Below are 12015 nucleotides of genomic sequence, written 5' to 3' on the forward strand. Positions count from 1 at the left end.
TTTGTTGTTCCCATGCAAGGGCTCTTTACCTGCTCAGCATCAGCAGAAGGCAGAAAGAATTTGGCAGATGCTGAAAACCCCTGTCAGGACACAGCATATGACCATGCTTGTGTTCTCTAGACTGCTTAACCTGTGTGGTGGATAGATGACGGCAAATAAACTCTCTCTTCCCACTCTTTCTTCCATTCAGATGAGAGATGTGGTTGGTGCTGCTACTGCCGGGCAAACTTACTACCGGAGCTGCATGGACAGTACTATTAAATACATGAACTTCTACAAAATCCCCAAAACTGTGCAGAACCGTGTCAAAACGTGGTATGAGTACACGTGGCATTCACAAGGCATGCTTGGTAAGAGCCTGCTTCAAGGGTCAACACCTTCATCACCCTCATGCTCCACATGTTTCACTACAGTTGTTTCTCTGAAATGTTCTGGACAAACAGCAGCCCAGCAAATAGCACAACGGGCAGGGGGTGGGGAGGTTATTTATCTCTTTTCTGGGCAGATGAGCTGCCAGTAGGACATGGAGCCATGGTGACCTGGTGTCCCCTGCAGCACAGTGTCCCCACCGTGCTGTTCCTCCTGCCACTCACCCCATCCCTGCTGCCAGGGAGCTCTGGGCACTGAGCCATGAATGGGGAGAGCAGGAGCTGGCTCCTGCCACCGGCCACTGGGCACTAAGGGACCAAGGGTGTGCTCCTGGAGAAAGCACTGAAAACAGCTGGTTTTCTGCTCTTCATCTCCCAGATGAGTCTGAGCTGCTGGTGCAGCTGCCGGACAAGATGCGGCTGGACATCGCCATTGACGTGAACTACAACATCGTCAGCAAAGTGGCCCTCTTCCAGGTACCCTGGCAGCGCGTGTCCTGTCCTGCAGGGTGCCTCTGCACTGGCACGGGCTGACCGCTGCTGGCTGTGTTTTGGCTCAGGGCTGTGACAGGCAGATGATCTTCGACATGCTGAAGAGGCTCAGGTCGGTTGTCTACCTACCAAACGACTACGTCTGTAAGAAGGTACCAAATGCCATCCAGACACCTCCCTCCCCTCCTGGCGGCACGGCCGGGCTGTGCAGTGCAGCACAGGGCAGGAGCTCCATGGCACAGCAGGGCTGTGCCCAGCCCGCACCGGGCACAGGGGTGCTCTGGGCAGGGCAACTGGAGCAAAAACGTCCTTGGCTGCAGCTCACCTTGTGCAAAGCCTGACCCTTCTTCTGCAGCCATGAATGGCAGGAGAGCTGGGTGTGGGGCTGCAGGAGGCTTTGGGGTCAGGTGTGGATGCTCAGCAGTGAGCACCACCTGGATAAAGCAGTTGGAGAGCTTGCAGAAGGCTGAAAAGTCACAGGGGTTTCAAGCATGGTGTGGGGCAGGGCATCCATAATAAGGTCTTTGTTTCAGAACAACTCGCAGAGCACCTGTCTCTGTTGCAGGGAGAGATCGGCCGCGAGATGTATATTATCCAGGCTGGACAAGTGCAGGTGCTGGGGGGACCCGATGGCAAAACCGTGCTGGTGACACTGAAAGCTGGATCTGTGTTTGGAGAAATAAGGTCAGTGAAGCGCTGCCAGGGAACCAGGGAGATGAAGCCCATGGTCTTACAATGGTACAGCAGCCATTGATACGTCATGGGCACTTCCCATCCTGTACCAGTCGGTAACACAGTGACAGCATTGGCCTCCCTACAGCCCGCCATAAGCGGGACTGGTTTAAACAGCAGCGTGAAAACTTCTGTTTGAAGTGACCTGTTTGGCAGGTCATTTTTTTATGTAGTATTTCATGCCAATGCTTCACAGCATTCTTTAGAAATTAGGCTTGGAAAATTTCATCACGGGTAAAAATTAAACTCTGAGTCCTCTGAAAGAGAGAGGTGGAGGCACAGAATGGGAACAGGGAGGCTTTAGGTTATGAACATGATGCTGAGCTTGTTATTAGCAGCATTCACATCTCTCGGTGTTTCATTCAGCTTGCTGGCAGCAGGAGGAGGAAATCGGCGAACAGCAAATGTTGTCGCTCATGGATTTGCTAATCTTTTCATTTTGGATAAGAAGGACTTGAATGAGATTTTGGTGCACTACCCAGAGTCTCAGAAGTTGCTGCGTAAGAAGGCCAAGTGAGTGTGAGCTGCTTGCTAGCCCGTGTGTCCTAAAACGACAGAGCACAGGTCTGAAAGTCATGGGGAAGATTTCTCCACCCCCAGCTGCAGCCAGGCGTGGGTGACCACTCAGCACTTGCCCTGCAGCGGAACGTGGCTGGTGCAGGGCTGCTGAAGCGCAGCAGGGACCCCGCGCTGCTCCTGCCATGTAGCGTGTGTGGAGTGCAAGGGACGTGCTGGGACCCCTGCTGCACGTCTAAGGGTGGGGTTTTAATCTATAAAACCTCGCCACTGAAAGGCGGTGCAAATCAGGCACAAATAAGGCCAGAGCACATTCATTTGGAAATCTGTTAACGTATTCCCTCTAGTTTTTAGCATTACTCAAATTTGTTATTCTGTTCTTTCTAAGGTGTAAAAAGTCCCCATTCTTTAAAAGTCTGATTTTTCTGCATTATAAAACCCAGCTAATATAATACATTCCTGGAATTAAATAATCTCTTGTTCTCCTCACTGTAGGAAAATGCTGAAAAACAACAATAAACCCAAGGATGAGAAAGGACAGCCCGGCTCCCCGCTGATCATTCCCCCAAAGCCTGACACACCGAAGCTCTTCCAGGCAGCCCTGGCCGCCATGGGGAAGACAGGAGGCAAAGGGCGTCTCGCGCACCTCCGGTGGAAGCTCCAGGAGCTGAAGGCAGTGCAGACAGCGCAGGTCAGTGTGGGGTGGTCAGGAATTCGGCTCTGCTTTGTGGGGTGATGAGTGGCTGCATTACCACTGGCTCCAGAGCCTGAGCTCGTGTCTAACCCGGGCAATAGGAAAACCAGCCTCCCGTCCTTCCTTTTGCTTTTCTTCAAGCGTGACAGAAGAGCCACTGAGGGCATCTTGAAGAAGTTAACTCTGTTCATCAGAGTTTGGAGTACTGTAGATAAATGGATGGGGGCATCCAGCAAATCACGCACAGCTTCCATTTTCCAGCTGTCTGGTCTGGAGGTTTGCTTTGCAACAGAAAGGGGAGTGCGATGACTTTTTGCTGAGCTATTTGACAGCACTAAGCCTGACTCCAGCTTGCTGCTGAGATATTAGCACAGACTAGCATTTCTTCCTTGCCATGGCTATAGAGCCACACGTAATTAATCGATATGCCGGCGGGGTGGCGGGTGATGCTGGCACCCAGCACCCCTGGGGCAGTTCCTGCCTGAAAAGCTTTGGCAGCAGGATTTGGGCAGTCGCACAGCAGCAGGCATGCTGTCCTTCCCTCTCTGCACGGGCTACCGGGAAACTGCCTTCACCTTTCAATCGTCAAGTGAAAACACTGGTAAAAACTGCTTACTGGACTGGTAAAAACAGATTTTATGTCCATGCAGTCGCTGTTGTTCCTCTTCCCAGCACGGAGCTAGGCAGGCTAACACATGTAAAGCCAGGGAGGTGAAGCAGCAGCTGATAGGGAGTGCCTTGTGGCCTTGAGGCTGGTAAATACCTAGGGAGACACCAAACACTACTGCGTTTCTGGAGTCCTTCACAGAAGCACGATGAAGTTTCAAGCTACTCAGTGCTTGCCAGTAACTGATAATGAGTTAGCAGCAGCTCTGAGCAGGGATGCTGCGGGCTCCATACAGTCACAGCAGACCTGCTGTTGGGGGCACACATCAGAGCTGGTAGGGTGGGGGAACCCCTAGAGCAGGATGTCACTCCTCAGGGCACGTCCCTACAGCAGCTCTCTGAGGCCACTGCAGCTTCACTCTGTCGGAGCCAGGGCTTGAGGAGGGGGCAAGCCTTGAGCTGTCCTTGTATGAGAACACCTCTGCAATGCCTCTACCAAGACAAAACCTTCCAGGAGCAAAGGGTGCTGGCATGCAAGGAAGTTTCTTTGCACTCATCCTGTTTTTCCTCACCTCACGGTCTGAAGGCTGTAATCCAGCTGCCTTTCTCACAGGGATCTTCTTGGGCAGCAAGCTGAAAACCCCCATGGAGAGCTCAGGGCAGTGAGACTCCCCCAGACACCTTTGCACAGCACAGATGACAAGGTTTGGGGTGGTGGCTGAGGACCTGCCATGGACAGAAGTTTCCTGATGTTGATTTTGCCTTTTTTTTTTTGGATATTGCAGGATCCCAGTTTCAGTCCAATCCCACCAAAGTCACCAGTGCACCGCAGATCTCCCACTGCTTCCCCCAAAGCAAGCACCCCTCCGGGAGAAGAAATATTCTCAAAATCTTCTGATAATTTAGTCGCTATCCGTGTGATTTCAGCAGCGCAGGAGGATGAAGAAATACTTGCTGCTGAGATTTCGCAGAAAGAAGAAGAGGAAGAAGGGAAATGAAAAATAAGCAGATCTGGGGGCTGGCGGCAGGAGTAGGAGTGGGCAAATGCCTCAGGTAGAAGCTTTTATTTGTTAACAATTCCTGCACTGTGGTTGTAGGCTTTGCTAGCTAAGTGCTGCAGATGGGCTCTGCCTTTCTTCTTTGCTTAGTCCTTCACCCACTGTTGTCAAAACCCTTTGCCAAATGTCCAACTCTAAAAGATTCCTGTGCTCATTCTTACTGAGCATCTGTATGAATAGTCCCTGTGTACATCAGGCCAGCCCTCTAGCCTTGAGATCTTACAGAGAGGGAGTGCAGAAGAAAAAAGGCTCTTTACAGCTCTGAATGGTTAATGAGTGTCTGTTCAGATAAAGCGTGAAGTCGTTCACCTCCAAAAGCTGAGTCACTGCGTGGCCAGAAACAAACACCAGAGGAAAAAAAAAAATAAATAAAGAAAAAAAAAAAAAAAAAGATTCCTTTGTTGGACTTCAGGCAGCGTGAGGGTGACTCATCTGGAAAGGATCTGGACTCTGCTCATGAGCCAAGCACAGATCAGCGTGTGCCCCCGCAGCCCTGGGTGCCCAGGCACACTGTGCCCGCTGCCGCCAAGCGGTGCTCGGGGGGCAAATCCTGGCTGCTTCCAGCTGCCCTCCCGCTGGGGCCGGGCAGAGGAGCGGCACAGGTGCTTCCCCAAGCCAGTGCTTCAGGGCCAGGCCAGAGTCCATGGCATGCAGAGCAGCATGTGCAGCTTCGTCCTGGGCATCCAGCTGCATCCAGCTCCAGCAATGTCCCCACGGTCATGCCGCTGTCTCCAGGTCGTGCTGCTGCCTCTCAGCCCCTTTGCCCACGGGGAAGCTGCTCTGGCCCCATTCCCACAGCAGCTCTCAGTGACACTTTTCTTCCTGTGGAGGAGGAGGAGATGTGGCTGAGGAAGCTTCAGCTGCTCAGTGAATACCAACAAGTGCTGCAAGTTTCACACGTCTGCCTGTGACACATCCCTGGCATAAGGGTGGCACACCCACCTGGGTCCCTGGGAAAACCCCAGCTCCCATCTGAATTCTGCTGGCTCATCTTCATGTCACGCGGGGTTTTCCTACCTTTCCTACTCAGCTTTTTTTTTTTTTTTTTTTTTTCCTCTCTTGGAAAATAAATGGGTTTCTGTCGTGGAAAGAGACAGGATATATTAGTATTAATTCATGATGGCTTGCTCTCTTTTAAACAAAGCTTCAAGGAATTCCAACATGCCACTTGGGCATCTGAACCCACCACTGCCCTTAACGTTGCAGAGGAAAATCTGAACTCATCCCCACCTCCCTTAATCTTTAGTAATTTGCAAGTGATTCCCTGGTTCCCTGCCAGGTAGAAGGTTTGGGGCAGAGGAAGTGCTTTTCAGTATATAAATATTTAAATAAGCAAACCAGGAAATGTGGCAAAGTCAAACCAGGGTTCTGATTTGCTGATATAATTTGATATAGCTTAGAAAAACAGTTTACATCGGAAGTGTGCATAACGGCTTTCATAATGCACTGTATCTACAATAAACACCCCTTAGATTACCACCATTTTCTGTGGATTTATTTCAAAATTCCAATTTTCCTTCTCCTGCCTAAAGCAGAGCAGATGTGGGTACGGGAGGTGTGCTTTCATGCTTAAAGCTAAAGGACGGTCCTGGGAAGTTAATGCAATGCTCAGACTAGGTTTAACAACAAGCAAACAAACAAAACCAAAAACCTCTCTGGGGAATATTTATGCCTCATTTGAATGAAAAAATACCCTCCAGGATCTCAGATGGGGAGAAAGGAAAAAAGCCAGTCCATTTTGGCTCACAGGTTTTCCAGTAAGTTTTCAGAGACACAAAGCTCACAAAATACTAGTAGCAGAATTTATATACTTTTTTTTTTTTTTTTTTCAGTCACCAGAAGGAGAAAAAAAATTCTTAAGTGACAAACACTTGCATGAGTATCTTAGGTTTCAAAATGCAGCATTAAACAACAATAGAAACATATCTGGCAATTCTGGAAACACGTGACGATTTAAAGCTAACCTCCTGTGGATCCGTTTATGGCTTTAGTTCTTCAGAGATTATTCCCCAGGTGATAATTAAGGTCAAGGTGGGGCTGGGCTTACAGCTCAGCTCTATTTGCTGGGCAGAACTGTTTTGAAATGGCAGGTGGCCATGTGAGCTCAGGAGCTGGGCAGCTGCAGGCTCTTTTAGTGCCTCTGCTGTCTGGGGGGCTTGTCATAAATCATCTTTCTGCTGCATTTTATAATTTTGTTCATTTACTACATGGTGCTACCTTCCAGTTTTGCTATATTTGCAATGGGCTTTCTTTGCCTTGGTTCCTATTAAATATCTTAGAGCACACATTTACCCCAAGTCTGTTGTTTCCACCACCCTTGTAATGTTCCTGATTGATTTTGCAACACTCTATATACCTTTACTGCATTTCATATTAGCTTTTGCTCATTAGGTGTTGATGTGTTTCCACTGCTGTGTTGATTTGATATGACATACAACCTCTAATAATGTTAAGGCCGAATTTAGGGATCTGTCTATGCAGTTGCTTGTTGCCAGCCCAGTGCCAATAGTTGCCTTGGAAATTCTGCATTGCAGTCTTCTTCCTGACCTGCGTTTCTCTCATTTACAACTGACTTCCCAGCGGCCCATGGGCACAGAAACTAGCTATTCTTGCAACTGTTGCTGCTTTTAAGAGAAATCATTGGCACAGATAATTGTTGAAGGAAATGTAGAGCTTGCTGTTGTTGGCTCTGTATTAATGAGTTTTTGCCTCAATATCACAAGTAGTATCTTTGTTGGAGGCTTTGTGTGCTCATTTTCTTTGTGGCCTATGCTGTTATATCTTTCAAAAACATGGCACTGATCTGATGTTCTGTGTAAAGTCTAAGAAGACAAATATCTCAGATCAAATTGCAAAAGGAATAATATAAACCAATACAGATACCTTATTGTTTTTGTTTTCCCATGGATAGAAACAGAGTGGGCATCTTCTCTATTTATAGTTAAAGCAATCTTTTAAAAAGATTAAGTGTGATTGCAGGCTAATCACTGATAAGGTTATAGCAAAAGTAAAAACAAATAAGCAGCTCTAGCTATTAAACTTCAATCTAGAAAGAAATTGCAGCACAAATGGAAAGCCCAGTTAAATGGCATTTAATTATAAAGCTTGAAATAAAATTAAGATCTCCATGTTTCAAGATTAAAGTGCTTAACAAGGAGAACATACTCCTAACACCGTGAACCACTTTTTCTGCATATATTTTTTTTCCATTGCACAGATCCACTTTGATTCTTGCTTGCAATTAAATCCCCCTGACTCCATCTTACCTTGGTTTAAATGGAGCTGAGATCCCTCTGATTTTCTCTGCCTGGATGTGGTGCTGTGCTGAAGCACAGATCTTGTTTTAAGTGCAGCAATGGTTATACTGGAATTAACACCCAGGAAAAAATATAAAATAATAATAATAAAAAAGCCAGGCCACTGGTTGGGAAGGGGTGAAACAGGGCGATGCATTCATTAGCAGCAGCTGCTTTAGCTCGGGCAGGATGACATTCTTCTTTTTCTTATCCCTTCCTCATTTACTTGTTCTCATTTGGGGATGAAACTTTCCAAGTCTGGTTCATGCCCAAGGGTCAATGTTTTAGGGAGATCCGAACAATATCAAGTGAGCTGGTTTTGAGTCATCTGAAGTCAAGCTGAGATATATAAGTTACTTCACACATTTTTTCCGCTTTTATAGGTCACTTGATACACATGAAGAGCTGGAAAAGCTGAAAAAGTCAAACAGCTAAGCTCTACAAACTTTCCTTGGTTAAATTAGAAGTCTTGGGCTAAGGGGAGGGATGTAAGCGACCAAAAAAGTGTGATAAATCAGATAGAGAGGCTGCTGCAGAGGGACATCCCACCAGCCCCAGGCTGCAACCTGCCAGCATGGCACGGCACAGCACAGCACAGCAGGCTGCCTTCCACCACCTGCAGCTGCATTTCCCCTGCATCCTTCTGCACCCCAGCACCTCCCACGTCCCAGCCCATGGCTCTTCCAAGGCAGAGTCTAGAGCTCCATATTTGCAAGCATCAGGTGGAACATGCCACTGTGTCCTAGCAATGACTAGAGGAATGAGGACCAGCCAGACTAGTTGCTCAGCCCAGATAAGAGGCTCTTTCATACTGCAAAAATACCAATATCGCATGCAAATCTCCCAGCTGCCATGGTAACTGCCTGGTGCAGCGTGCCTGCAAGCACAGCGCCCAGCGTGGCTGCCTCCAGAGCACGACCACCACTGAGACAGGACCTTGGGCACCGGCAGGGCTCCTGGTGTCCCACAACAGGAGCACAGCTGCACAGGACAGCTCCAGCCCCAAGCCCAGGCAGCCCCAGGCAGCAGGGAGAGCGCAGGGGAAGGCGCGCAGCCCTGCCTGGGCAGCTCCCGGCCGCGCAGCAGGACAGGGCCCTGCACCAGGCACCGGCTCCCGGTTTTGTGAGCTCCTCACTGGCAGCCTGGAATCTTGTTATAAAAGTGATAAACATGTGCTTTAATATGCGTAGCATGCTTCAATCTGTGCAGCATGTGTATGCAACATGAAGGATTCGGCTTGCTTGGCAGACAGACCCATTTCCTGTTTTTCTGGCATTCAGAACTGCCGTGACCTCCTGGTCCCATCACTTTTAACACTAACGCACTTTTCATTAAGGTGTTTTCCTGCACACTAATTATGTTGGTTTTCCTTTTGTAAATTAGCCTGATACGATCTGTGTGTCTTGGCAAACAGCCTCCAGAACAGTAACCAAAGTCTTTTTGTTTGATCGTTGTTTACTTTGCAAATCTCCCTGGTTTTACTTTTCTGACTGCCTTCTAGAAAGCGTCTCCCAGCCAGCGTGTTCAGATAGATTGGAGGGAAATGGGGCTTTGCAGCCTTCCTTCCTCCAGGAATGGGAGAGGTTTCGGTATTTCTGAGGCCCACGGGCATTTCTCCCGCTGCTGTCCCCCTGTCACCATGTGCCCGAGCCCAGCTGCGCAGGGGAGGCGCAGCTCTGCACCGAGCTTGTAGTGGGTAGTGGAAAAACCCAACTGATGCCCTCATTCCTGGTCAAGAGACATCTTTTGACTACAGGCAGTACTCACAGCAGCAGACCTGATCCCATCTAAATCTGGTTATCTGCAGAAGAGTCCACCTGTCCGCGGACGCTGAGAAATGTGTTGTATCAGCATTTTGCCTGGGACTAACAGTGCCTGGGGAGGGGACAGGCTTTAATCTACTCTCGCTTACTTAATGCACTGGCAGATAGGAGTGGAGGGGAATTGCTCTCTCCGTTTCTGTTGTGGACTGGGCAAACCCACCAGAGAAATTCACCGGCAAAGTGATGCAGGCAGCATGGCAGGGGTAGTGTCCTCTGCCCCTGCTTGCTGAGGGCACAGGGGGCCAGTGAAGCAGCCCCCAGGCTGCACATCAGCCCTGGGGACCCTTTTGGGGCCAGGAGCCCTCAAGGAACACCACCCAAGCAAAGGCATTTTCTGCGCCCCCGCAGCAGAAGAGGAGAACCAGCGCCATGCATGTGCTGAGCGTCCTGGCAGCGCTGTCAGCGCTCGGCTGGAGCAAGGGGAGCAAGCGGAGGAGGTGGGCCTGGGAAGGTTCGCAGGCTCCAGGGAGCCTCCCTGCCTGTCGTCCTGAGGGGTGCCGCTGCCCGCCTGCTGGCACCATGCCGAGCCTGGCTGGCACCAGGGGATGCTTCGGAGCGATGTGGCTGGGAGAAGGGCTGGTGAGAGGCCCCCAGGTGAGAGGCGGCGGCGGGGTGGGAGGGATGCCGGTGGGCGGCTGGGCTGGGGCTGTGCAGCCTCTGCTCGGACAGCATCTGCTCAGACAGCACCTGCCTGTGATGAAAACCTGAAACCCTCCTCTAGAGCTGAGCAGTTGTCATGAAATATGCATGGATGCTTGTACATGGGCTCCACACGTAGTCTGCTGCTCCACTTCCCAAGGGGATAATTAAGTGTCGCTCTTCATCTGGCGATCACTTCAAGATCAAGGCAGTGGGTACCGAAATAGAGAAGCATCCGCTGCAGAGAGCTCTGGGCCCATCTTGTGGTCCTGGGCGTGATGCTCAGCGCCCTGCCAGCGCTTCGGTCCTCCCCCTCCCCTAGGAGTTCTTTCTCCATCTCACCCTTCTTATTTTCTCACCCATCACCTCTGTAGGGTCCTAGAATAGACCTGAAAGCCCAGAAAGGTTTGTATGAAAAAGGCAGCAATTTGGCAGTTGGCTTGGCTTGCAGCTTGCTGTACCAAGGAGGTTACACAGGAGGCGACCCCTGCAGTGGTGGCATGGCAGCCAAGCAGGGAGGGATTTCCTCTGGTTCCTCCTGCCAGTTCCAAGCAATTGCTTCCACCAGTGTCACCAGAAAGCAGAAGGTCTTCTTTGGGTGTTAAACGTCTTGGAAGGAAGAGCTTTATTTACTGCAATTTATTTGCAGTTTGAAGATCCTGTAGCCTTCTACGACTGAAAGACACCTCTGAAAGCACCAGTGCAGGAACAAGAAATTATGCTTTCATTTTTAAACAGCGTGAGGTCCTGTGGCAGTTGCATGTCAATTTGAGTGTTATTTTCCCATGGTTGGAAGAGGAAAAAATATATATCCCTGTACATTTCTGGCATGTAGATTCATGGATCTCTTTGGCAACCCTTCCCATTAATTTTGTGCAGGTTTCTGCACCGTTTCAATTATGCCCTGGAGCTGCCCAGTGCAGCTGGCTGCCCAGGAGGCCCCCCGGGATGGGGGAGGCTGCAGACAGCCCTGCCTGGTTCACTGCAGCTAGGCGGTAACAGATCATGCTAGGACTGTGAGAATTTGTCTGGGTAGCCCTGAAATCTCTGCAAACACATGTTAAAACCCACCTGAGCAGTGCCAGCATCAGGCCACCGCTGCGGGGCTCTGAGCCATCCTGCAGTTGCATGCGAGGTGCGGATGTAGGGACATGCATTATATATAGCAGGCATGAATAATGCATGGCAAGGTAAGGTTTCTGTCCTGACCCCCCACGGCGTGTTGTGTCCCTGGGTGAGGGAGCACCAAGGGCCTGGTAGTTGTGGGCACCCGCATGGGGTGAACTTGCGATGGGACCTTGCAGGCAGGTCAACATCTAGCAGCCAAAGCTGGTCAGCAGGAAGGTGTTTAACTCCGTCTGGGAATACCCTGCCTGGCTTACATCTCTTTGTTGCGTGCAGCTTTCACTTTGCAGTCAGAGAGCAGCTGAGCCATCTCGTGGCTTTTCCTCTGCTGCAGTATTTCCCTCTACCTGTCCGCACTGACTGCGTGACCATGTCCCTCTTCCCTGCTGAGGCCCTCACCGATTTACCTCAGTGCATTTTGGCCACATGTCCCTGCACAAATCTGTGGCAGCTAACATCCAGCCCGTGTATTTAATGAGCTGTGCCCATGCCCAGACCAGCTGCCTGTTACTCGTGCAGGCTGTGCATCCCTCCAGCCCTGGCACGGCGCTGCTACTGACGTCAGCTTCAAAACCCTGTGTTGTAAATTATTCAGATCTACTAGTTTAGCCTCATTACTTCTCCAAAATTAAGCACACTTCTCAGGGCACTAAAAATAAATGGTTT

General features: G+C 49.9%; 2 protein-coding genes across 2 annotated transcripts in view; both read left to right on the plus strand.

Moving 5' to 3' along the window:
* The window catches only part of CNGB1 (cyclic nucleotide gated channel subunit beta 1), a 29349-nt gene extending 23378 nt beyond the window's left edge, over positions 1-5971 (plus strand). The window contains exons 27-33 of the mRNA XM_035336461.1: positions 191-350; positions 748-845; positions 929-1012; positions 1426-1544; positions 1959-2105; positions 2604-2799; positions 4194-5971. Of these exons, the coding sequence (XP_035192352.1) occupies positions 191-350; positions 748-845; positions 929-1012; positions 1426-1544; positions 1959-2105; positions 2604-2799; positions 4194-4406 (1017 nt within the window). The 3' untranslated portion in view covers positions 4407-5971. The remainder of the gene's footprint in view (positions 1-190; positions 351-747; positions 846-928; positions 1013-1425; positions 1545-1958; positions 2106-2603; positions 2800-4193) is intronic.
* The window catches only part of TDRD12 (tudor domain containing 12), a 236642-nt gene that overhangs the window by 36500 nt on the left and 188127 nt on the right, over positions 1-12015 (plus strand). The gene's annotated exons all lie outside the window — the stretch shown is intronic.

This window comes from Oxyura jamaicensis, chromosome 11, assembly GCF_011077185.1.
Source record: "Oxyura jamaicensis isolate SHBP4307 breed ruddy duck chromosome 11, BPBGC_Ojam_1.0, whole genome shotgun sequence".
NCBI classification, from domain to species: Eukaryota; Metazoa; Chordata; class Aves; order Anseriformes; family Anatidae; genus Oxyura; species Oxyura jamaicensis.